The 27,111-nt window shown below is 41.5% G+C and overlaps 1 protein-coding gene across 7 annotated transcripts in view; it reads right to left on the reverse strand.

Moving 5' to 3' along the window:
* WDR17 (WD repeat domain 17) overlaps positions 1 to 25,486 on the reverse strand; it is a 51,646-nt gene extending 26,160 nt beyond the window's left edge. The window contains exons 1-9 of one of the 7 annotated variants that reach the window (XM_033159854.1): positions 25,446 to 25,486; positions 13,670 to 13,798; positions 11,798 to 11,981; positions 10,614 to 10,844; positions 5,948 to 6,199; positions 4,700 to 4,822; positions 2,333 to 2,520; positions 1,459 to 1,627; positions 123 to 214 (exon numbers count right to left, since the gene is read on the reverse strand). In XM_033159854.1, the coding sequence (XP_033015745.1) occupies positions 123 to 214; positions 1,459 to 1,627; positions 2,333 to 2,520; positions 4,700 to 4,822; positions 5,948 to 6,199; positions 10,614 to 10,844; positions 11,798 to 11,981; positions 13,670 to 13,792 (1,362 nt within the window). In that variant the 5' untranslated portion in view covers positions 13,793 to 13,798; positions 25,446 to 25,486. Of the gene's footprint in view, positions 1 to 122; positions 215 to 1,458; positions 1,628 to 2,332; positions 2,521 to 4,699; positions 4,823 to 5,947; positions 6,200 to 10,613; positions 10,845 to 11,797; positions 11,982 to 13,669; positions 13,799 to 18,429; positions 18,683 to 25,384 lie in introns of those variants that run through there. The other 6 variants (XM_033159852.1, XM_033159853.1, XM_033159850.1 and 3 more) reach the window with 6 other exon arrangements.
* Positions 25,487 to 27,111: the final 1,625 nt, after the last annotated feature.

Consider the following 27,111-nt stretch of genomic DNA (forward strand, 5'->3'; position numbering starts at 1 on the left):
AGCATGACTAAACCACTTCTGCAGCAAAAGAACACTGCATCGAGTGCCAGAGCACACAGAAACGTCATTTACCTTCTTGCAATAACCTCAGTTATAAGAACTTAAAACCAAACTCACATTACCTCATTAAAGCGGGTTATCATTTTGCCCCGTGGGACGTCCCAGATGAAGCCACCGTTTCTGGAAGTTCCACCAGCTATGCAGTTCAAGTCTCCTTTAGGAAAGAGTCCATTGGATAGATAGAAGGTTAACTATATTCTTATTTATCCTACCTTTCCTTTTACCTATTAAAGGCTCAGAACAAGCAATGTAATGAAAGACCTTCCCTGACTGTGCTCTCTTTGACTCTTCTAAACATATTCCTCCATAAAAGCTTCCTCAAAGTTCTTCTAATTTTCACTGCAGGCATCTCTTTGTTCTGTTTACCTAATACTCAGTTTCAGCTCTACCTCTGATGTTACCAAAGAATCGCCAACCATTTTGCACATTCACTCTTATTTTCTCAAGCAGTCAGGTTTTTTCCCCCTTCCCATTTTCTTTTTCCTCAAATGCATCTCAAGATTCCTTAGCTTCTTTACCCTTCACGGAACATGCCTTGTTTCTTCATTTAGAATGAGATAGCATGCTGCCTCCTATTTGCCATGACACAACCAGTTCACAGTGTTTACAATTGGCATGACTTGCTCTTTTGATCCTTGCCTTTATAAGCTGCCCCAACTAAGCCCATTTCTGACCAATTTTCTCTTTCTGCACAAAATACTGCTGCAATTTGATTTTTCCCCCCTTCACTCATGTACTCTTTGCACTTAAAAGAAAAATCTATGTTCTACAGGGTGACCAAAAATTTGCACTAGCCTGAACTGAATTATCCAACCGAAACGAAATGTGCAAATTAAGAACATCTACATAATTTCGCTTATTTTGAAATCATACTGACATCTAAATGATTTGCTATTGTGCATTTTCAATACGACTCTGTTAGACACAGAAAAGAAATGCAGTGGGAGATTAAATCCTTCTTTCTTAATAAAAAAAAATCTTATTCAGTACCCCCTCTGAGCTTCTTAGACTTCACCAGGCACTGCTGACACACTTCTAAAATTAGTTTTGAAAGGACAAAATCTATAAATCTGCTTTTAAAAAACTCCCCCAAACCATTAAAAAAAAATAAAGCTGAAGTTTGTGCCGGGTACTATAATCCTGCCCCCAACCCAGTTGCAAGACTCACACTACAGGTACATCAGAGGCCATTTGAGGGGGCGTCTCACAAGAGGCTGTAGTGGAAAAGCGCAATTCTGTGAATGGAAGAGCCCTTGCAGTTTTTTTGCTCTGAGCTGTGCTTTTTTTCTGCATGAAGTTACCAAATATACATAACTCTGGATACCCACCAATCTTAGCTAAGAAGCATTCTCTTTTCTATATGAAACTTTAGTTATTTCTAAGGTAAAACATTCTCACCTGGAGCCCATGAAAGGGAGTATATGACTCCCTCGTTACCAGGAGAAGTGTAGACAGCAGTTAAAGTATTTATATCCCACACCTTTATTGTTCCGTCAAAGGATGCGGTAGCTAGAAGGTCAGGGTTGTCAGGTTTGAATTTACAATCGAAGATGGTTTCGACATGACCCTAGAGCAACAAAAGAAAGCCCCGTTACAAGAGAAGAGGCTTGACACCAGAAGAGGATTGCCAGGTTGGGTGCAGACGCTACACTACCTTTCTGGCAGGCAGGTCGCCGCTGCTTACCAGGAGGGGAAAGGGTGAAGCAGTGGGAAGGTCAGTGCAGTGCAAACGCACCATCAGAGCTAATCCAGCACTCCTGCCAGAGCGTTTAAATCACACTGACCTTCCTGCAACCTCCTCCCCGCATTAGCCTGGGAAGCTAGCAAAGTGGTTCCATCCAATCTGGCACACTGCTTCTGGGTGACACTTCTACTGTAGTTTTCCAAGTCCCTTCAAAGAAGGAGGAAACAAACAGCCTAATTATTAGCACACAAACTAATTATTTCTATTTGGGCTACTTCACATGTTCAAAAAGTATTCTCCACAAGGTATTCCTCTGTCACCAGGGATAAGTGCAGATAAAGGAACAAACACATGGACATAGCAATACCCCCTTGGGAATGCTTCAGATACTCATGATTTTTGCTGGTAGAAAACCTTGGGCTTGGAAACTGCAACTGGGAGAAACATCTGTATCCACAGACAGCCCCAATGACATATAATATTCTCCATGTGAAAGCATCCCCAGGAACAGCTAGGGCACATCACCTGAAGATTTTAAACACCTTAAGTGACCCTGAGTTCAAAGACCGGAAAGAAGAGCAAACATACCAGATCTCTAAGAAAATCCCATTTCTTGGCTCCCATGTCATAAAGTCCCACTCCACCATCCATAAAGCAGCAGACAGCATGCCCAGGAGGGAGAGAAAATGCTTGGTTTTGTGTTAGAGTTGGAGGTGGAACAGCCTCACTTGTAGATGACATGTGGTGGTTTTTGGTAGGAGACTCTGAAGAAAATGCTGAATTAAAAAGATAAAACACATTAGCATAAGTTTTATGTTCTTCTACATTTAAAACAAACTATTGTCCACTTGACACTGGGAACTACATTCCTTGGGAAATTAAGCCCTATGTGATTTATTTCTTACATCTGAGAATTTCTTATGTATGAGAATTTCCTAATTTACTCTCCAGTACTTTGAAGCCATAAACTTTATTTTCCTTAAATGTTTTAGTTTCTCAGTCCAGCTGTCTCCTTCAGACACCAGTGTTATCTTACTGAAGCATATGGCACAGAGAGATTTAGTACAATAAATTTATAAAATCAGCTGATGAGAAGTTCTTTTTTACTAACAGTATTTATTTCAGTCACAGAAAGTGGATCTGTTAATTCACATAGCATCATAATACTAATTATATTTTAATAGCAAGACTTGCAGTGCCTCAAGGTCCACCTTTCCCCATGAACCAACCTGGACCCTTCAATCATTATCTGAGAACCAGAGGGTGGCAACATGAGTGTGGGCCTTTTCCGTGGTGGCTCCCCACTTGTGGAATGTTCTCCCTGGGGAGGCTCACCTGGCACCTTCGCTACATACCTTTAAGCACCTTGCGAAAACATTCCTCTTCTCCCAGGCCTCTGACTAATTAATCTATGGCCTTTTAAACCGTGGGGGGGGGGGGGGTATTGTTTTTGTTTGTTACTATGTTTTGTAATTTTTTGTTTATAAAATTCACCCTGTGGTCCTCAGATGAAGGGTGGTATAGAAATTTAATTAATAACAATAATTACAGTAATTATAGCATTTTTCTCTAAGTAGTCAGAACATTTCCCATATATGTTAAAGGTAAAGGACCCTTGGATGGTTAAGTTCAGTCAAACTTGACTATGGGATGCGGTGCTCATCTTGCTTCAGGCTGAGGGAGCCGGTGTTTGTCTGCAGAAAGCTTTCCAGGTCATGTGACTAGCATGACTAAACTGCTTCTGGTGCAACGGGACACCATGACCAGTGCCAGAGTGTATATTCTGGCGTATAAGACTACTTTTTAATCCAGGAAAATCTTCTCAAAAGTCGGGGGTCGTCTTATACGCTGGGTGGAGAATCTGCGGTTGAGTATATCTCAAACTCTATATTTTAACTGGAAAAGTTGGGGGTCGTCTTATACGCCCAGTCATCTTATATGCCGGAAAATACGGTACTTGCATTGGTATGCTTTTGAACTGCTGGGACAAAGCAATGGGAGCTCACACCATCGTGTGGATTCAAACTGCCAACCTTCTGATCGACAAGCACTTCAGTCATAGTTTCTGCTCATAGCCCACTACTCTACATCAGCTATCCAGTTAGTTTCAGCAATCTTCTTGCAAGTTCAAAAAAAGAGAGAGAAGTATTAATGCCTCTCCCAAACCCTTTTAGCCTGGTAGAAACAAAATGGGCTGCTGTTTCTGCACAGGTAAAGGAGACCCAGATAGGAAAGGCATTCCTGGTATGATTCTCTCAAATGGCACCCCTCCCTTAAACAGCCAGAAGACTCACCACATTACTGCCTTGGGCGAAGGGTGTTACAGCAATTAAAACAAAGAAAAGATGCTAAACAGAATGGATTGCAGGTTGGTGAGGGGGCGAAAGGGAGAAAAACAGGAGGATAGAATGGAGCACTCAGGGATCAGTGAGCTTTCAACAAGTTGTAAGGCATCTTAACTAGCATGCTTTCAAATCTTCATACTGGCATGCATTTTGAATTATAAAATGAGACTCTCTAAAGTATTCCGATAATCCTTAAGGAGGAATTCCTTTTGTGCGTGCATGTTTTAAATGGTGTTTTGGAAAACTATACAGCCTATATTGGCCCAGTTCACACATAACAATAAACTGTGGATTATCAAGATTAGGCAGTCTGTACTAGCCATTTCTCCATGGCAGTGAATTATTTGAAAGAAACAACTCATAACCCTATATTCAGAAGTAACAAATAGTCAACACTTCACGGCCTGTTGTTCCTGCTGGTACCAGAGAAGGAGCGAAGCAGGAGCAACAGGGCAGCACAAAGTAGCAGGCTGCTCAATCCCGATAAGCCATTCACTGTGGCTTATAGTTATGTTATATTTTGTTGAACAACAAAGAGTTTACAAGTGCAAACAGAAAAGGAAAAGGCACATTTTTCTAGGTGATTTTTTATTAAAAAAAAGATACTTACATTTTTTCTTTGGGGGAGAACTAAGAACATGTAAACCATGGAAACCTGTTTTCTTCAGTTTAAAATTATCTATTGGTGTTGTACGTGACACATTCCAGACACGCAACACACCAACTTGAGAATCTGTATTAAGAGAAAAAAATCCCATTTCTTTTCTGATTATCAATTCAAAAAGTTCTATCCATCTAGTCCAATGACTCAGAAATTTAACAACTGCAATATATTTTGTACATATTAATGCATACATATTTCTTGGTAGACAAGATAAACATAACACAAGTCATCTCTGGAGCATAAACAGAATATGACAAATAGAGCCCATGTCCTGTTTCATAAAGTGTTGTATGTCTTCACCAGGGCTTTGTTTGTATTTTTATTAAAGATTTTCTTGATTTACAAAAGTATGTGCAATGTCTCTCTCATATTTTTCCCCATGTAACATTTTTACAAATCAGTTTCATTTGTTGAGACATTGGGAAGAAAAGGGGGAAAGAGGTGGATGGGGGCGTATTTTACTTAATATATGTAGGGTTTGATGTCAGCGTTGTAGCCAGAACTTGCCAGAACTCAGTTCCAGCACCTTTCAGGTGGACGCCATTGCTGTTATAAGAGAACAAGAGAGGCATTCATGGCAAGTTCTAGCACCTCTTTTCCTGGAAAAAAGAGCATTGGTCTTCACCTATTTTTCACACATTGTGTGAGTCTGGTTTCCCAACCTGGGTTGCAGCATGCACACCAGCTAACAGAGCATGCTTTCATGCCAAGAAGGTGTGTTAGCCTCAGTCCCTCAGTCTGTTCCCTCTTCTTGTGTATCATGTGAGTTATCTAGTTTTCAAGAGGTGTGTGAATTAACTTTCTTAAACCAGATACAAAACTGTTCCACGAACAAGAATGAGCATAGGAGAGGAAAGTGGTCCTGGCATTGTTATGAAGTTTTTACCAAAGCCACCTTTTCTCCCCTCACCACCCAATTTAACCCAAACTAGATCAAACCCCCACAGAACCTTCTTTTCCCCTTTCCATAATTTGCTTCAAGACAGAGACATTTACATATGTTTTCAGGGCTACTGGCTGCCATTTCTATCACTCTTCAAATCTTCTGTCCTCACCTTTAGCTAACTCACAATTTAAATCACATTCTACTGAAGTAACCTGGAAATAACCAGCTGGCATTCATGGCTCTGGATTGTGCCTGTGCATTACATATTTTACTATTTCATAAAACAATGTGTGAAAATATTTGCTTACCTCCAGTGATAAACATTCCAGGAGCACTAGGAACCCATGCTAAACACTGCACAGATGCTGCTGCACTAGGGAAACTAAAGACTGTAATGCAGGACAGAGACTCTGAATCAACTAGACGAATTCCATTGTGCAGATTTGCAACAAGAAGATAATCTGTGGAGAGAGGGTCCCATTCCAGGGCAGTAACGGGATCTTCTTCATCTGTACCTTCAAGTGATTCTGGCCTTAGAACATGTTTCTGACTCTTAGAACCTTGAAAAGTAAAAGATGTATCCATTTTAAAAGCAGGTTAAGAGTTAGCTTTCCAGATACTGAACACAAGTTCCAGAAAGTAGAAAACTTTCAGTAAATGCAGATCCAACCTACTGGATACAGCAACTGCCCATGATGATTGCTCCCAACAGATTCAATGAGCTCTAGATTGAATCTGTGACACTAGACCTTCTTTGCATTTTTCTCAGCAGATATGAGTTTTCGGGTTACTCGACGAAAGGCAAAGCCATTGCAATTCTCAGGAACCTTCTATTGTTCTTGTTAATTGAAGTTGATTTTCTACCAATAAAGCTGATTTGGAGTGGGGGTGGGGGGTGGGATAAGGGAAAAGCTGCATCCATGATTCAAACAATTGTTCCATGGAACAAACCTTGGTCAATAAACTCTGGCTCCTGGCTTAAGCCTGAATGCTGGTCTTAGGGGCAGAGATTTTTTCTTAGCCTGAACCTCTGGATTCTGAATTCAGAGTTAGGATAGATAAAGGAGGGGAAAGAAAGAACATTTTTGCCAAGGTGACCTGGTCAAAATATGGTTATTTCCTATGGCTCTGGCCCAGAATGCATCTTATAAGACCCGAGGATCACATCAGGTGCCCCAAGAAAAAGGAAAGCTTTATCATGGACAGTCAAGTGGTATGACCTACCATTTACCAGTTCATAAATAAAATTCTGTTCTAAACAAATGACATGGAGAAGAGGAGTAGAACCAATCAGCAAGTAGTAAAGGGAGTTGGAATGTTGGGGAGTTGAAAAACTTTCATGTTTTTCCATGTTTCTTCACTATTCTCCATCTTAGCAAGCAGCTTCACCCACAATACCATTTTCTGTAGTAACGTATCTCTTCTATGAAACACAAAACTTTGTTTTTAGATTTCATTTTTGCTGCTTGAAATAATTTTACTCTGCATCGTGACGTTTACCTAAATTAGCCTTTTCTGGTTTTGGCCTTTGTGCAGCTTTGAATAGAATTGTTTCTTGTGGGCTTAGGGTACAACCATAACCCCAGCTGCATAGGAGTTAAAGGAGCTGCAGAGTTGCTGCCAAATCCACAGCCCTGTTGCATGTATTGGTTGGGAAAGCAGTGGGTTTTTGTTTTTTGTTGCTATGCCAATTCCAGGGAAGATTCAAGCCACCCACTGCAACTTGAGGCTTACTGGGCTAGCTTAGAATCCAATGGATATTTGCTTAGTTGAGTTCCACTTCTGAAACACCCTATTTGGAGGGATTATGCTGGCTACTGCTGGCAGAGATCCTTAGGATGGGGTAGGCTCTACTAGATGCAGTGGGACTTACTGGAAAGCAAACATGCACAGGATCAGGAAACCAGAATGACTTCTGCAGATTTATTTTTACATTTGAATAAACACCAATCTTTAAGTTAGACTTTCACATGTTTCTTTAAACATCTGCACTCTTTTTTGTTGTGTGCCTCCACTGTGTTACCAGTAGCTAGAGACAGCTAATTAGTTGAAAATAAAGTGAATGCACTGGATAAAAACGCTAAATGCTAACAATTAAAAGCCATTGTTGCATTCTGCTAGTTACTCAATAATGACTCAGCCTTAAATTACAGCACTGTAGGTGCTCAGTGCTTTTCTGGAGGGCAAAACAGTACTTTGTAAGGAAGAAGACCATTCACTGTAATTTCCTACTAATGTCTTGTTAAAGACTGAGGGTTCAAATTCAATTGCAATATCAACTGATGCAATTCTGCAGCAGCTTCTTGTGAACGGCATGCACTTGCCTGAACTTCTCAAAGCTTTCATTATAGAGATAGGCATCCTTGCAAAATAAAGCAAGTGTACAAACTTTAATGCACAGATAGCGTCCCCCAGCCTCTGAATGCCACATTCATTCCAATGGAAGCAACAGACACTTTCATGTCTATACTGTCATGTTCATGAAGCAAGAAAGTGAACAAGCTGTGTGCTTAAAGTGTTTCATGTACATCTTGAGATTCACCCAGAGATCTGGATTGGGGGGTAACTGAAGGATCTTAGGAAGAGAACCCCAAATGTGGTATGATACACACATTACGAGCAATGCCTGGATGCATTCTAACAAATCAGAAACTAAGGGCCATCTTCAACATGATGTTTTTAATCATCTATTTTTCCTCAGAGATAAGGGTGTAGAGGTTGAGTCCATGCATATCTTTGGCATCAAAAAGACACCAGCAGGCTTTGATTCCATCATAAAGAAGAAAAAGGAAACTGCATGCTTCTGCTTCCCTGTAGGATGCAGATTACACAAAGGCATTCCAACATGCAAATGTTCCAAATTTATACCAAACAGAACTGATTGGTTCATCAAATTTTAGCAAAGGCTCAACAATTCCAGTACATGGAGGTGAAAAAATGAGATGTGACTGTGCGTTTGTATGTTTAAACCTACAATTGAAAAGATAATTGCTGCATCCAGAACCTTCTCCGCAGAAATTAACTCATTAATGAATTCATGTTATCATGTGTCTTTTTCTAAATTGGTCTAAGGTGGGGTAAATGGCTAAAAATAAGACATCTGAACAAAATGGCTCCTGATAGCTCTCTTTACTGTGATGCGTCCAAGTGCAGATTGAGTTTCTACTCTGACAAGCTTGGTTCTAAACTGCCAACACTGAACAAAACGAAAAACAAATCAAAAAGATCCCTCCTTCTGAAAATGAGAACTGACACGGAACTGCAGCAGTTGCTATAGCAATATGAAAATGAATATGGTCTTGCAGAGACTGGCTTCATTCATCTAAGCAAACCTGTAGAAGCCACATGCCTACTCTTGTAGCTATATAAAGATATATCCAAAGTACTGACAATCAGTCTTTTTGTTCTGACTAGCCACTCGCTCTCCAGAAACATCTCTGTTTTGAGAAGTTATAATATACTGTGCTTACTGGCTGCCAGTTTATGACCTCATGATGCACCATATCTACCGGTACCTTTTCTTCCACATGGGAAACTAATGTATCAAGCAACTGGTATAAAGTGGATGTCAGAATCAGGGGTACCAACTTGAATGAAATATTAGGGGGCCCAGGTAAGCCCCGCTCCGCATAACTGATCACATGATGCAGTGCATGCACACCATTTGAATGGTGATGCCCATCAACTTGGGGGGGCAGCCCCTTCAAATATTTTATTGGGGGGGCAAAGACCCCTCATCCTCTATGGGTTGGCTCCTATGGTCAGAATTCTTAGTCATTCCCATCCATATATGATTATATATATTTATTTTATTAGCCTGTTGTTAGCAAACATTTACAGACCTTGTTTGCACGGTGAACCAAACTATGGCATATTGGTACCCGGCAAACATGCTGGCTGATGGACTGATGCTCACACCTACTTCCCTCTTCCTTGGTCATTTTAGAGCAGGGATTGGCTCTGTGTATCATCTGAGAATGAACTGCAGTTAAGCTCTCCACTCCTTAACCATGATCAGTAAAGGTAAAGGTAAAAGACCCCTGGATGGTTAAGTCTAGTCAAAGGCGACTATGGGGTTGCGGTGCTCATCTCACTTTTAGGCCGAAGGAGCCAACATTTGTCCACAGACAGCTTTCCGAGTCATGTGATCAGCATGACTAAACCGCTTCTGGCGCAACGGGACATCGTGACAACAACCGCAGGCACAGAAACGCCGGAGCAGTACAGTCATACCTCGGGTTATGGCCACTTCAGGTTGTGCTATTTCGGGTCGCACATTGCGCTGAACCGGGAAGTAATGGAACAGGTTACTTCAGGGTTTCAGTGCTCGTGCATGCGCAGAAAACACTAAATCGCACTTTGTGCATGCAAAGAAGCACCAAATTGCATCGCGCGTGCGCAGACGCAGTAGCGCGCGTTGCGAACGCGCCTCTTGAATGGATCGCGTTCACAACCCAAGCGTCCACTGTACCTATTTATCTACTTGCATTGACATGCTTTCAAACTGCTAGGTTGGCAGGAGCTGAGACAGAGCAACGGGAGGTCACTCCGTCGTGGGGATTCGAACCGTTGACCTTCTGATCAGCAAGCCCAAGAGGCTCAGTGGTTTAGACCACAGCACCACCCACATCTGTAGCCAAGACTAAAAGGACCCAGTAGCAGCAAAATGAGTGCGAGTTCCTCTCCACTTTGCATGGTCCCAGGAAGACATAGTTTGGCTTACTGTGATTTGCAAACAAGGCCGCTGTATTCCAAGAATGTCCTTATTATGTAGTAATAAATTATGATGCCTTGTTAATCTAAAATCAACCTTCTGCTGCCCAAGACTGAGATTCCCACTCCCTTCCATTAGCAATGCATTGGCGGAGGCAGTGGGGGGGGGGATCAGTGAAAAACTAGTGTCCAGTTTTCTCAAAAGAATGGTTTTCTTCACCATGCATCAAAACATGCATATGCTATAAAAAAGAACCTTACCTGGCTGAAAAATAGAAAGACTTCCATCAGTGTGTCCAAATACTACTTTCCCCTTTTTCTTGGGATGCCATCTAAACAGGGAAATGTCTGACAAAAAACTGTGAGCGTCTTTATGTACTGTTACACCACTGTCCGGTCCTGAAATTGTCCAAATATACAAGGGTCCTCTATGGGAGACAAAAGCAACGGCATCACCTGCATTCCAGCACCAACTAAGAGATGCAGGAATTCCTGAAAAATAAAAACAAATCTAAGAATCTAAAAAACATTTGGTGCCATATCTCCAATAGTGTGATACTGAATTTAAACAGACAACTCAAATAACATTCATTTCTCAGCCTGAACATTCACTCTATGAACACATTTCAGCCTTGAGATTAAAAACAGAAGGAGAATGTGTGCTGGTTCTAATGTATTTTTTTTTTCTCTTCAAAGGAAGAATTTCTCTGGAGAAACACATAAGGAAGTTATTCCACTGGAATGGAAAGGTCACATGGTTTTTATTTTTATTTTAAAGGAAGAGCTGCTATTTGGTTATGGATCCTTCCTGAACAAAACACAGGGAATTTCCATTCAAATGTAAACTGTTCCCTCCATAGGAATCATCCTGAAGCAGACTGCTGGCAAAGCATTAACGGCGGAATTGGCTAAGGGTCTACCCTTAAATTATACATACACATAATCCAAATTAAAATACCTTAACTGGCGCCTTTTCTACTCTAATTCATAGTAATGGTCAAGCAGAGCCAACTGTTTTCACCGCAGCAATCTCCCTCTTTTCTATAGTAGGATAACAGAACAGAGGTTTGTAGTTTCAAGCTGTTGTCTGGGAAAATGACTGTATTTGTTTTTTGTGTCATCCTAGCAAAACTACCATGACCACGCTTAGGCTCCTGTGAACTGAAATGGTGTGCATGTCAAGAAGGGCAAGTTGATGTTCACCAATTCCTTCTCCCCTCCCCTGCACCACCTCCCATTCTATTCCGGATGCACCCCACCCCCCACCCCCCAAACTTCACAGATTGCGTGTGTAGGGAACTAAAGTGGAAAATCAGTAAAAAGCACACACACACATTCTTCTGCCTTGGCTGTCTTCAGTTGACAGAACAGCACTCCTGGATTCAGCCTTTGGTGGCTTCATTTTGCTATCAATAAATGTCATTAGACTCAAATTTCTCGCTTACCTTTCGTACCATCAAGTTTTGCAGTAACTTTTTGTTCAGCCACATTCCAAATTATGACTAAATTATCTGCGCTTGCGCTTGCAAACAGGTCATGGTTATGGGGACACCAGGAAACGGCTGTGATGGTCTTCTTGTGCTCAGACATAATTGCCCACAGTTTGAACTCATTGTACCGCTGATCCAGCTAAAAGGTTACACAGATTTAAAATTAAATGTAAATATACCTCAAAATACAGTATGTGCATTTCGCTACTTTGAGAAACATTGAAAACTAATTACACATGCATTTTAAGTAATAGCGGAAGCTTAAGAGCCACCAGGTTGCATCCCACAAGCTTATTCAGAAGGAATAAAGGAGGGGTTGGGAGAGAGAGACACCTTTAACACCACAGATGAGGCAAAGGTGGCTGGGGGGGGGGAACCACCACAAATCAGGCAGGGATATACCCAGGTTTCAGCAATATTCCCTCGCCCCAGCAGCGCCATCCCAGAAGAGTCTAAAAGGGCCCACAAACCCTCAATACAGTTGTTACAGGGGGCACAGGAGCTGCAAGGGAGAGAGGGGAATGGGAAACTGTCCTTTCATTGACTTCCTTAAGTTGGCTTACCTTAAGTTCCAAGAGTTGTAGCCAACTAAGTTCTACTCAAAATAGATCCACTGAAATTAATGGACATAAGTTAGTTATGTCCGTTAACAGCAATGGGTCTGCAGAGCAGGACCAGCACTGGATACAGCCCCAGGTTTCTGCCTTTAAACAGCACACATTTTAATTGTACACATGATGATATATTATAAAACTATGTCTACAGAATTTTTAGGTTCCTGGAGAAATGTTTCCAAAAAAAGAATGAAGCTCTTAAAGCTATGAGCCTGGATTAAGGGGGCACATGTATGCACATCTGGTGGGCATATGCAATGTTTTGCAGTTTTGACAGCAAGAGAAGGCAACAGCTTGAAGGGAAATCCAAGAGGGAAACCTCATGCATAGAGGCAACAGTTTTCCTTAAACAGCTCTTGTGCCTACCTTTAAAAAAAACAAAAATGTGAGAGTTTAAAAAACAATTTGGGAGTCCTACGGCAGGCTGGGGAAAATAATGAAATTCAAGAGGGTGAAATGGGATTGGGAATCATGCATGGAGCAGTTGTGGATGCACATCGGATTGGAGATGTGTACTTAGCACTTAGCAGTTTGGCCAAACTGTGAGAGGCAGTGAAGGATAGGCGTGCCTGGCGTGCTCTGGTCCATGGGGTCATGAAGAGTCGGACACGACTGAATGACAACAACACTTAGCACTCAGTTCCCCCGCACATGGCACTGAGCTGAGGGGGCACAAAATTTAGAGGATCCATAATTGAAACCATCCATTTGGGGATGCCCAATTTTGGAATTGTACAGGGCACCATATTAAGAAAGATTACCGAAATCCACCCCTGTGTGTACCGTAATTGCAATGTTCACATAGGCTCTCGGTGAAACTTGACAGATTAATCTGTTGAAGCAGACATAAATGGACATCTGTATCTGAGGCTACTGTTTTTCATGCAACCCCTTTGCTACATCGAGACACATGACTTTTTGGCCTAAGTTACAGCTTTTGAAATATATAACAGTTCTGACAGAGTGCAGTATGCAGTATCTGTACCACAGACTCCAAGTCACTCCAGCTTGGTTACTCTGGTCCTGAACTAATGAACCACTAACAGAATTAAAATTTAAAATTTCCCTAAAAAGGAATATTATATGTAGTTAGATTTTGTTTTAAAATAAATAAATAAAGATCTGTTTAATCCTGCAACAACACTTACTAGGAAACATTACTGTGTAGCAGGAAAGAAAAATATTCACAGAGAAATCTAAAAATTCATCTCACCTGATATATATAAATAGCAAGAGTTGCACAATAGGCAAATCTATCCCCACTTGCAGCACAGACGTCTTTATTCCATGGCTGACACCCAGCAGCTAATAAGCCCACTTGCTTAACCTGTGCCATATTTGCCTGGAAAACAGAGAAACAGAGTAAGAGAAACAGAATAATTTAAGTGATGTTTTATTCAGCACTTTGATGTAGAAGTCTGAAGAGCTAGGAAAGACATAGCTGTAAAGCAAGAAGACAGAAACTTGAATAAAACGACGCAAATATCCTTGTGATTAAACAAGCTCAGATTATTTAATTGGTCTTTGGGACAGGTGAATGGAGACTGTGCATAGGTACAATCTGCAAAGGCCAGCTCTCATACAAGCTTCACTCATTAATTCCAATATATATCACAGTTCTGTTGAAACTTGCACATTTGGTCTAATTTTCTGATCATAGCATTAAAATTAATACTGTGGTAACTATATATTTGTACCCAGCTCTTTCCCCACCTTACATCCAGGGCTTTTTTTTCAGGGGGAACTCACAGGAACTCAGGTCCAGCACCTCTCAGGTAGGCACCATTGCCATTATAAGAGAGCAAGGGAAGTGTTCATGGTGAGTTCTGGTACCTCTTTTTCTAGAGAAATAGCACTGCTCACATCCATTAACTGATGGTCTGGGTTCTTAGATACTAAATGCTGAAAACAAGCTGCTGAGTCTGGGCTGCTTCAAATTAAGTAGTGGGAGGAAGATGGGGAGAGAGATGGTTTTCCTTCTGTACTGACATTTTCCATCTGCCTGAACTAAATGTACATGGGGTAAGAGTCTACTGAAGTGTGTTCATTCAATTTGGAGAAATAGAAATTGTTTAGAAAACTGGATTTAAATGCATGAAATAACTACTCTGCCCTGGCCACCTGAGGAAGAAATGATTGACTAGGGGAAGTATTTTTTTAATTTTTATTTTACAAAAAGCCTGAAGGAAATCCCAAGATGATATGAAGAAATTATGCTTAAAGTGCAGAATGGATGAGTATACAGCCACCGCCACTCACTTGCCTGTTACCCAGCAGGGAAGCCGAGATGGAGAAGCACTGCACTCTGGCTTTGGGCAGATCAATAATCACTGAGCCAGGGAAGCAGCTTCTTTCTTGATAATGGAACATTTCAGGCTGTCAGAAACAGGCCAGTCAAGTTTCATCACTCCAAAATGCCACTTTGCAGGAAGGCACATCTAGGACATGTGCAGGTGTTATTCTTTGGTATTGTTATTACCTGTCTTTCACCAGAAGGCAGGTAACCACTATTTAAAATGCAGTATTAAAAACAAATTACAGTAACGGGAATAGGGTGGATTCTAAAAAACACACATGTTGGGAGTATGAGGTCAGTGAGGTCCCCCTCACTATGGAGAACTGCAAAAAACTTGGACTGCACTGCATTTATTTGATTGTAGTATCTACCTGATCTTTCTTTAGAAAAATGAGTTTTGGTTAGCTCAGTTGGTTAGAGCATGATGCCAACGAAACAGGTGGACAGGAAGATGACATGTTCACACAAGGAAGAGCAGTTCATTAATAATTTTATCCCTACATACACAGTCCGGTAAAGTTAACGCCTGACTATGCATCTAAGCCCCGCTTCCACCTATAGATAGGATGGTCCTACTTTACAGAGGACAATCCTGTATTTGAAGGACCTTCCCATTCGGATCCAGTTTAAAGATAAACCCTTGAAACTTCCCATGAACATGCAAAGCAGACTCCGCAGGTAAAGGTCATAGGTTTCTGCTACAATGGAGAGTTGTATCTTATTTCTATTTAAATAAGAGTAATTATTTCTGAATTTGCATTTAGCATACGCAAATTTTATGTAAATCTATCTTCTTTCGGCCACTTTTTAAAAATCCCTATCTATAGGATGAAAACACATTACTAACATCCTACATACAAACTGCTCTACCTTAGAAAACCTAATGGGATGCTCCACCATTCCACTTCTACGTTGTCACTACCAGCCTTATTCAGCTGATTTCAGACATACCTGCATTGCTTCAATGCAATTGCAGTTTTCCTCAAGTTGTCTATTCACCATTTTGATGTAGTTTCTGACCCTCAGAAGCCAGAAGGCTCTGCATGGAAAACCTGATAATATTCCAAAAAAATCTTGCAATGTGGATTTTAAATTTGTTAGATTTCTAGCTCAGCAATATTCTAAAATCAATTGTGCAAATACGTGAACCTCTAGTCAACATTATGCACCCAAACCAGAAATAGCTGATTTCCTCAGTAATTTAAATCAGTCACAGAGAAGCACATTCACCACAAACTGAAAGCAACTCCAAGAAAAAGAAAGGTTAAACCTCTTCAAGAGTATGAATATATAAAATCAGCCTTGCCAAATAAGTCTCAGCTATTCAAGACACAGGTGAAACAAAAGCATTTTGCTACACTCGTATTTTACACCATAAACAAAATACTAGTAAAAAATGATGTCTGTGGTTACCAAAGCTATGACAAAGGGGAAGGGAGAGAGACCTTTCTCCCAGGCAGCTACATCGAGAGTAATATTTTAAGCCCTTCCTCGTTTCTAAATATAGAAAAGTGATAAAACTGAAGGACTGTTTGTTCTAGATCTCTTTGAACAGGCGTATGTTTTTAATAAAATGGGCTGGCTTGAGAAAGCTGGATGACTCGGTTACCCCTACCTTTACACAGATGTCATTTTCTGCAAGCCATTTAAGGATTTCCATGTCCATTCCAAAGCCCTGCAGATTCCAAATATGCAGCCTCTTTCTGTCTATAATGTGAAACAGCTTTACTTGACGGCTGAGGAAATTAAATCCTGATGTTGTTAATGAAATAATACTGCTACTAAAAGATGCTGGAGAGCTGTCCAAGCATGGTGGAGCACTACGTACACGACACAGCAATGCCAGTAGCCTGGCAACTACAGCTCTCGAAGAGGTACCATGTTAATATGCAAGTGTGCATTTTCCCGAAGTCTTCCTGTTCCAGCTCTTGTGTTCTCAGTATTTGCTCTAACTTTGTAATAATACCTTATCATTGTGTATAACTAAGAGAGCTGGGGGACCAGTGTAGGACCTGGGGGACCAGTGTTCGAATCTCCACTCAGCAAGAAGCTCAATGGGTGCCCTTGGGCAAGTCGCTGCCTCTCAGCCTAACCTACTTCACAGGGTTGTTGTGGGGAACCGTTGAAGAGTGGGAGCAGAGGCAGATTTAGGGGAGCACGACCAGTTCAGTCACACTGGGCATGGAGCCTCAGCGGTGCCACAACTATGATGTAGAACGGAAGGTGAGAGGCAGGGGGGGTACCAAATTTGGGCATTCCACAAGGCACTGCTGAAATTTGACATCCCAAGGACTGCCACTGGTGAGACAACCATGTACACCACCTTGAGCTCCTTGGAGAAAAAAGGGGATATAAATAAATTAATTAATCAACTTATTGCCAGTCACATCCGATGCATGCTGTCTTTCTGTTTCCAACAATTCATGTGTGCACAAATGAGAAAACACTGAAATGTCATATATCATGCCATTTTTCAGTTTCTGCAGGACATTCATATTAGCCAAGCAATGTTATTATCTGCTGTTGGGGTGGGGGGAGCCATCTTCAAGGAGGCATCCACCCAGCTTTCACACACAATATAAAATAGCTCTTCTAAAATACATATTATTCACAAAAGATCCATCTGCCTGACTCATCACAAATTATGGCATGCATATTTGTATGCTTGTATTGTCAGTGCATCTTCCTTTGTTTTGTTCTCTTTGTACTAAACTGAGTTCATTCAGCTTCTCAGGTTTGAAGCCACATGATGCTACAACCTTGCAGAATGTAATGAGATCTGGGTCTCAAAAGTATCTGGATGGAAGATGGCGTGGAAACCGTATGAACACTGCCTTGAGCTCTACACAGAAAAGCCAGGATATGAAAGATATTTAATAAATTAATAAATTCTGCTCATATTATTTCTTTTAGACACTAGTTATATAACTTGCTATGATTTTTTAAAATACAATATTGAACTGATCTTTTTATCCTGCTGTACCATTTTAAAAACTGCACTGCTGCAAGATGTTGATCATAACAACAAAGAGGATCTATGGAGCTGCATTTGTGCAGTGTGATGTATTTCATGCAACTTACAACCAGTGCACCAAAATTCAGACTTCCTTTTTAAAAAACCAGAGTCTACTCCCTCTACTCTCTGTTTAAACCCATAGAAAATCATAATTTCCTGAAGCAGTTGTTCGATGTCTTTAAAAATTCCCCCCCAAACATCGTACAAAGATCACCATAGCAACCCTGTTTCTTATTGCAAAATACTGTTAATGCCTACATCAGCCTTCAAAAAACACTTGAGTAAAATTCTATGCTGCATTTAGTAAAACTGGCTTAATATCTATTAATCGTTCCTTAATTATTTCCCACCTCCATAGCTTTTGCATCAATTTTTTTCCAATTCAGTAAAATAAAGATTTTGCAGTATATTGTATTTTAAGCTCGGAGCCCCAGACAGATTCCACTGTTCGCAAACTGACAGCTTACCTTTAGCTCCAAACATCAAATTGTTATTATAAAACATTGTATAACATGATTAAATTTCACCCATCAAATAAATATTTCTGATCCAATCACTGCACTGCAGTGCAAAGTATAAATGCTATAAACAACAGGCGCTGCAGAAAGATTCAGTGAGATTAAATACAAAGCAGTTATTTCTAGAAAAGAAGGTATCTTACTCTTTGCTGTGCATCATACCAATCGTCTTCATCAAACCAATACGAAATACAACTCATCCAAGCCATTGTATATTTGAAATGTAGGATATGGTAACTAAGACCTTGAATAATGCTAAGGCAATATGGATTCTGTGTGAAAATTTCTGAGACTACACAGAGATGAGCCCAAAGCTCTGTGAAATCAACTCATCTATAAAAGCAAGTTTGACTATGACTATTCATAGAAAACATTTTTAAAAGATTCAAGCACAAATAAGATTCATATATGGTATGAGATCCAAACAAGGAAAGGAGAACAATTTAGAATGGGGGGCACACAAAACCATTACTATATTATAATATTTAAGTTTATTAATGTTTCAAGCTATAGAAAACAACACAGGCTGTCTCTCTTAGTTCAATGGAATTCACTGCCATCCCAAGTTAGTAGGTATAAGACTGCAGCCTAAGCACTAATGCAGTGATGGTGGGATGGGAATTAAATCTCAATGAACATTGTGCAATCAATCCAGTGGCTCATATTTATTTATAGAAGTATTTCCATATTGCCATATCATAAAACATCAAGCTGGTGTACACTGCTAAAACACAGAATACCATTTTAAAAAATGAAATGAAATTTAAAACGCTTATAATCATTAAGGTGACTGGTGAGAGACACCCCTGCGCACACACAAAACAGATGCAAAGGTTTGTGGGCACAAAGAATGTATTGAAGAGATGCCTGAAAGTTATAAGCAAGGATGCCTGCCAAATTGCACAGGGTGGTGGAAGGGCTCTCGGGATGCTACAGAGAGCCTCAGCCCCACCTGACCAGTAGCTTCTCCTCCCCCAGTGGAGGGAGCAGCGAGGTCTCCAGTGGGAAAGGGCAGGCAGCTCAGGAGCTGGAGAGCCGAAGCTCTGGGGTTGTTGGAGAGACCCTGCACTCCTCTCGCTCAGTGGGTGAGGAGGGAGACACACTATTTCCATTGCCCCAAGTACACAGAGGGGTGAAACGAAAAGAGGGGAGGTGGAGATTTCGTATACCGAAACTCTTGTGTTGGGGTCAGAACCGGAAGGGGCCACTCCCGGATTCTGCAGACAGTTGATACAGACATGAACTTTTTAGCTCTGCACTGTACATAGTATGCACAATAAAACTACTAAGGAAACTGCTGGAGTTTTGCCTGGTTTCTCATGAGCAACCATCCAAGGACCTTACACAGAGCATGGGATAGGTGACGCTAAATGTTGAGGCCAGTCAGGCCTCTGTAACATCGGGGCCAGTGATCAAGCTAAGATCTAATGGATGTCCAACATTGCATTTCTTTTCTTATATTTTGGAACGGTGACATACAAGCAACCATAAGTTCTTTGCAAGTTTGCATCATTGTGATGCTTTCAACTGCATATTTTCTTGAAAGTATGTGGGCATTTAAAAAAAATTAAAGAGCAGACAGGTGTGAGAAGGAAGCTTAATCTTCCCCTTCAAATGCCCAGTCAATTAAAAGTGGGGGGGGGGGGGGAATGAGACTAATTCCAAGACTGGAAGCAGAACTGTGTGTCATCAGCATATTGCTGACAACGTACTCCAAAGCTCCAGATGACCCCACTCAGCAGTTTCATGTAGATGTTAAACAGCATAGGGGATGAAACTGAACCCCGAGGAACCCCACATTGAAGACTCCACAGGCCCAAAGAGCAGGCTCCCAAGCATCACCCTCTGTAAAAGACTAACCACAGCAAAGCAGTGCCACCCACCTCCAACTCGGACAAGGTGCTCCAGGAGGATACCATGACTGATGGTACTGAAAGCTCCTGTGAGTTCAAGGAGAATTATTTAGGACACATTTCCCCTGTCTCTCTCCTGACACAAGTCATTATACAGGGCAACCAAAGCAGTTTCTATGCCAAAACTGGGTCTAAACCCAGATTGAAATGGATCTAGAAAATCAGTTTCCTCCAAGAGTGCCTGGATATAGTCTACAGAACCTTGCCCAAGAAGGCAAGATTGGCAACTTACTTATGCTGCAATCCTATACCCCTGATTTCGATGGGGCTCACTTTTAAATAGACATGCATAGTATTGAACTGTAAAAGAGCAACTCCACCCTCACCCCAAATTAAATCTCAGTCAACCTTATAAGTTGCATACATGATAAGGTACAAAGGTAAATGACCCCTGGACAGTTAAGTCCAGTCAAAGGTGACTATGGGGTGCAGCGCTCATCTCGCTTCAGGTTGAGGGAGCTGGTGTTTGTCCACGGACAACTTTCCAGGTCATGTGGCCAGCATGACTAAACCGCTTCTGGCGCAATGGAACATGGTGACAGAAGCCAGAGTGCATGGAAATGCCATATACCTTCCTGCCACAGCGGTACCTATTTATCTACTTGCACTGGTATGCTTTCAAACTGCTAGGTTGGAAAAAGCTGGGACAGAGCAATGGGAGCTCAACCCGCCACATGGATTTGAACTGCCGACCTTCCAATCAGCAAGCCCATGAGGCTCAGTGGTATAGACCACAGCGTACCCGTGTCCCTCTTGCATACATTATATGGTTCATCTGAAGTAGTAAATCACAGTGAATTTCTATTAATGCTTTCAATATTTATTGATCTACCACAGGCTTTCTGCTTAATATATTTCTAAATTGCTTCTCCTCTCCAAGAAGAATGTCTTGGTCATTTTTTCCAATATATGAAATTAGAGCTTGCCGTTTATTTAAAACAAAATGTAACCGAACAATATTAAACTTATAACAAAGATAAATGGGGATATTCTTGATTTGATCTAAATTTAGACCAGCTTTTGAAAGTAATCCCAGGAGTCTTCAAAGGAGATATAAACACAAATCCCATCCAATGCATTGCTACTTAATTCTGTGATTAGTGTCACCATGGTGACCGAGCCAGTCCAGACCCCAGAAACCCTTGCTTAAAAGTCTATGGTTCCACATGGCACTAACCACACAGCCTCCAATTAATACCAAAAGGCAATAAGAACGCAATGCACTCTGCAGAATCAAACCCTGGATTCAGGCCTGCATATAAAGTGAAGCCAATGTAACCTTATTACACACAAATTTTAAACATTCAAACAAGTTTCTTTTTAGATTTCTAAAGTCCAGGTTTCAGAAGATGTATGCATAAACTTCCCCTAACCATATACAGTGGCACCTTGGTTCTCAAACTTAATTTGTTCCGGAAGTCCATTCCAAAACCAAAACATCCAAAACCAAGGCGCGCTTTCCCATAGAAAGTAATGCAAAATGGATTAATCCGTTCCAAACTTTTAAAAACACCCCCTAAAACAGCAATTTAACATGAATTTTACTATCTAACGAGACCACTGATCCATAAAATGAAAGCAATAAACCAGGTATAGACAACCTCGGCCCTTCAGATGTTTTGATACTACAGTTCCCATCCTCCCTGACCACTGGTCCTGTTAGCTAGGGATCATGGGAGTTGTCGTTCCAAAACATTTGGAGGGCCGAGGTTGCCTATGCCTGCAATAAACAATGTACCGTAGTCACATAATCAATCAATCAATCAATCAATCAATCAGTAGCTGAACTGGGTTCCACACAGTCACAAAAACAAAACAAAAAAGCCGCAAAAACAAAAACGCAAAATAAATAGCAAAAACACTTGGCTTTCGAAAAAAGTTTACAAACACTTACTTCCGGGTTTGCAGTGTTTGGGTTCCAAGTTCTTTGAGTACCAAGGCGTTTGAGAACCAAGGTACCACTGTACCACACTTATTGAAAAGTTTTGCTTAATCTGCTTAACAAGTAAAGTGTTGTTATGCGGCAGCAGTCCACTGGGACTAGGGTGCGAGAACTCACAAGTATATAAATGATGATGGCTCAGGGGAGAGAGCTGAAAGAGTGTTAACCCTGGAGCTTAACAGAGCAAGCAGAACTTCAGAATCTGAAGGTGAAGCTGCTGCCACAGAAATCGTTTTAGCACCTTATACGTACAAGGAGTTAAAAGAAGTCTAGGTCCATATGAAGTTAACTGAAACTTTATTTCAGTAATACCTTTATGGTACTGACCAAAATGTCACAAAACTATAGAAAGCTTTTGTACTCTCCAGATCTCTTAATAAAGCAAGATGCTACACAAAGCAGGGGGAGGGGAAAAACCCTCCCCATAAGTTCAAAAACTAGGCTACTAGAGCCATGAAATCCAATATGAGGCACAACTGTCCTAGTTGGAGCTGATGGGAGTTGTAGTTCAAACCATCTGGAGAGCACTAGGTTGGATAAGGATAGTTTATAAACAATAGCTGAAAGGAAGGTGAGTTTTGTGGAAATGTTTTCAAAGAAGCTGTGATGTTTCAAGGACAGGAATATGTAAATATAACCATTCCTGTTTAGGCTCTCTGCAGGCATGCAGTCTAGTCATTGTCTTTATTGCTATAACTAAAATACCACATTAGATATAGCATAATGAAATCATGTCAATTGCTGGTAATGCAAGAGTTTCTGTAGCTGAAACAAACGTCAAGAACCAACCCAAGAACACCCCAAGTATCCCCCTGGAAAGCGTTATTGCCTCCTATAAAAATACTGTTCTGTTGTTGCTTCTCTCAAGTTTATTTAGTAAAACTGAGAAACAAACAGTTGAAAGGGAAATTAATATAGTTGGAATCCAAACACAGCAGGAAGGCTCACTGGACAATTGCTGAGTAACCAAAAAAGGCTTATTAACCCTTATGGTCAATCTTATAAAATGGTTGCCTAGTGGGTTCCAACAGAATATTCCTCTGGTGTGCTAGGGGTTTTTTGGTTTGCAAGATGTTTTTTCTTTTTAAAAAAGAAAGGGAACACTGGAGCATTTTTCCTCAGCTACAGTCCAATGTAGCACTATTTTTCCTGAGCTGAATTATTCAGTTCTGCTGCACATACACAGTACAGTACATCAGTTCTAACCCTGTGGATTACCACATAGTGTGCTGCATGAAAGTTTAGCATGTGGATTGTTAGTCACCTGTACTTCTGAGGCAGTTGTTAAACAGATTATAAGCAGGGTCAGAATGCAGTTGACCATGAGACTACAAATAAACTCTCTTCCTAGTTAGCACTTCCACAAGTTTTTTTTTTTAATGGTCCTTTGCAAAGGCACTTGATGCACAATGTACATAGCTTGAGTGGGGAACTCACTGGGGATCCACAATCACCCCTTTTGGGGTAAGATGTACATTTTTCATAGAGCCTAGCTCGTTGGCTGGCTCTTGTGTTTATTATTAAAACACACACACACACACACACACACAAAACACAACAACAACAACAAGCACTTTCAAGTTTAAAAATAATAATAAACTCGCTTTTTAGAAAAGGCACCAAATCTACACTTAAGTAGAGGAACATGTCATATGCCTAAAACCCTTTTTTAAGCCAAAAGCCGCCAAAAATATTGGAGTGGGGTGGAGTGGAGGAGATGGAGAAGAAACCAGTGTTCAGTTTGATAGAGGAGCAAAGGTAAGAATGAGCAGAGCCAACTGGGCCAGTTGTGGGGGAGCAGGAGCTCCTGTGGATGTGTATATCTGTACACAAGTAATCATTACTCACACTGCACATACTTCTTCCACTTTCCAATTTATTTTTCTGCTTGCATTATAAGCCACATGTTTAAACATTTTGCATTTAAATTCTCCATGAAATCAAACGGACACTCTGGGCAGATATCACTGTTAGACAAATGGATTATTCAAAGGGATCCGGTACATTGCCAACCCCCAGTGCCATCATTAAGCAAGCAAGGGATTTTCAGCTTTTCAAAAGCACAGAATTTCAATATCGCCATGTTTTTGTCTTTAAAACAATCCAGTTCCATAGAGAGATCACTTCACACCGACTTCACATTTCATCATGCAACTGAATGGGGTGGGGGGGGGGGCAGGGATAGTTGTTGACTCTTCAATACAGTACTTTGCTTACAACATCACATTCTTTAAGTGTGCTTGAATGTTCTGTGATCTATTTCAGTGCTTGCCTTACTCTATTGTTGCTATTTATTGTTCAGCATCTCTCCCATTTCAACAACTGAATGCTGTAGATACAACATCTTAAAGACTAATAGATTTATTGCAGTATGCAGTCTCCTGGATGGGAGCCTACCTCTGATGACTCTAATCCAAGGAAGCCCATGCCACAGTCAACCTAAGAAGTGTGCATGCACACGAAAGCTCATACCAAGAACAAACTCAGTTGGTCTCTAATGTGCTACTGGAAAGAATTTTCTATTTTGTTTGACTATGGCAGACCAACACGGCTACCCACCTGTAACTAAGACAATTTGTTTTTCCTACCACAACCTAACACAGCTACACCTCTGAATATTGTAGACATGTACAAAGTAGGGAAAGCGTTACAGCACTATGCCTGCCCTTTTATACCAAAAACTGTATACACGTTTCCTTCAAATCTACATGCAACAAGTTGTTTTTTAAAAGAGATGGCATACTGTCAATCCCCCCAAAAAAACATAAATCAAAATGCTTCTATTATTATTGGCTGAAAAAAAGCTTGTTTGCAATAGCCACTTCCCACGTAAAGTATTCCAAACCCCCCCCCCCCTTTAAAAAGAAAAAAGTTAAACACACTCTCTCTTTTTGGATGGGGAGGGAGGGGAAGCAAGCATCTTAATCCGAAACGCTTGCCAGAAAACGTATTTATTTCTCCATAATCTAAAAAACGAAAGGAAACACAAGAGCTACAGATGACTATCATGAGCAGGAGAGAAGAGCGTGAAGGTTTGGAATTAGGACCACAAGCCAAGTAAGGAGATAAAGAGCCCAAAGAGAAAGGCGGCCAGGCCAGCAGGGCACAGGCAGGACTCCCGCAACGTGGCTCTGCAAGGGCTCCCAGGCTGCACGACAACAGCCATGTCACCCCTCAGCTTCCTTCCCCACCTAGGAAAGGTCAGCGGGGCCCCTTTCCCGCCCGCTCCCCCAGACTCTCCACCTGGGGAACGGACAACCTGCTTGCATCAAGGGCTACAGGTTGGCCTCCTCGCCACACCAACCCGCTCTCGGCTCCGCTCGCTCGCTTGCCCGTCCTCCTCCTCCTCCTCCTCCTCCTGCTGCCTACCTGCCCGTGTGGCGCGGCGCTGGCGGGCGCTACTGGACTTGGCCGCGCACACGCGCACGCACGGCAACGCGCGCGCGCTGACAGCTCCGAGAGAGGCGCGGCGCGGCGAGGACGCGGAGGAAAAGAAGCAGCCGCCGCCGGCGGGAGGCCAGCTTCGTTGCCTTGGCAATTGGCTGGGCCCGCCCCCTTCGCTTCGCGCGGATTGCATGCTGCTCGGTGGAGGGGCGTGGCGTTCTCGTGATGGACGTCGCGGCAGCGGTGGAGGGGCGGGTTGCCAAGGCAACTGGGCGGGTGAGAGGGGGAAAGGCTCAGCCCACAAACAGAATCGCGGGCGGTCTTGGAAAATGGATCTTGCTTTTTCACCCCTTTCACCTTTGGTCTACGCTCACTTTTTCTTGCATGCCTCATTTATTTATTTTTTTAATTTTTAAACCCCACCTCTTTCTTCTGGTGCGAGGTTTTATTGGGAAGGCAACCATGGTCAGGAAACGGAACTTTTAAAAATGCGTGGATAAATAAAATAGTAATAAATATACCACGCATCTGAGAAAATGGATCCTATTCCATGAAAGGTTGTGCCCCCCCTTTTTTTAGCCTTTAAGGTGCTATCAGATTTGTGGAATGCTCTCCCCCAAGGAGGTTCATCTGGTGCCTTCATTATACTTGTACACCTTTAGGAGCAAGAGGAAAACATTCAACTAGGCCTTTGGTTGATAAACATCTTATACCCCTTTTTAAATGTGTTTGTTGGGGAGGGGTGTTTATTTGTTCTGTGGTTTTTGTTCTTGTTTTATTACATACTTTTGTGTTTTATATATTGTGTTTTTATACTGTGAGCCACCCTGATATCTTCGGATGAATGAAAGATGGTATACTAGTGTAATAAAAGGATAATCATTCCACTTGTTTTTCTTCACCTCTTGATGACTCAGTGCTGTGCAAATTTATTCCATTGGAAACACTGTGCTCAGAAGTGAGATGAAATGTTCTGTTTGTGGCATTGGATCTGCGATGAGTTATTCCTCTTGGTTCTGTGAGCTCTGCAGAACTGCAAAGAGGAAGAAGGCTCCTTCCGAAACCCTACTGGCACATCAGGGACAGAATCCGCTTCACACAATCAGGCAGTGAAAATATACATGTCAGTGTAGTGAACTTGCATCTCCCATATGGCATAATGCAAGGCCCATGTTTTCAAGTTCAAGGAATGGGGAGGGGGAGTGTTTCACAGAAGTTTCCCTCATATACGCAGTGAGTGAGTGTACAAATTCCCATTCCCACTGATTCAAACCTGATTGAACTGATGGCACAATATGTATTATCAGGAAAGATGATATGAATCAATGTGAGCAAAATGTCACCAAAGCAATATAATGAATTATGATTTCAAACCTATGATTTGAGTGACCTCTGGTGGGAGTTAATAATGCAGTAGGCACTCATCAGATGATTACAAAAGGATTTACCGTACTTCCAGAACATAGTTTGATTGGGGAGGGAGATAGTGATTTAATTTAGGGTTGCCATACGTCCGGAATTTCCCAGACATATACGGAATACTGCAGTCAACAGCAGTGTGTGTGGAAATTGGCAAAAATGTCTGG

The sequence above is a fragment of the Lacerta agilis genome, chromosome 9 (genome assembly GCF_009819535.1).
Source record: "Lacerta agilis isolate rLacAgi1 chromosome 9, rLacAgi1.pri, whole genome shotgun sequence".
Classification (NCBI taxonomy): domain Eukaryota; kingdom Metazoa; phylum Chordata; class Lepidosauria; order Squamata; family Lacertidae; genus Lacerta; species Lacerta agilis.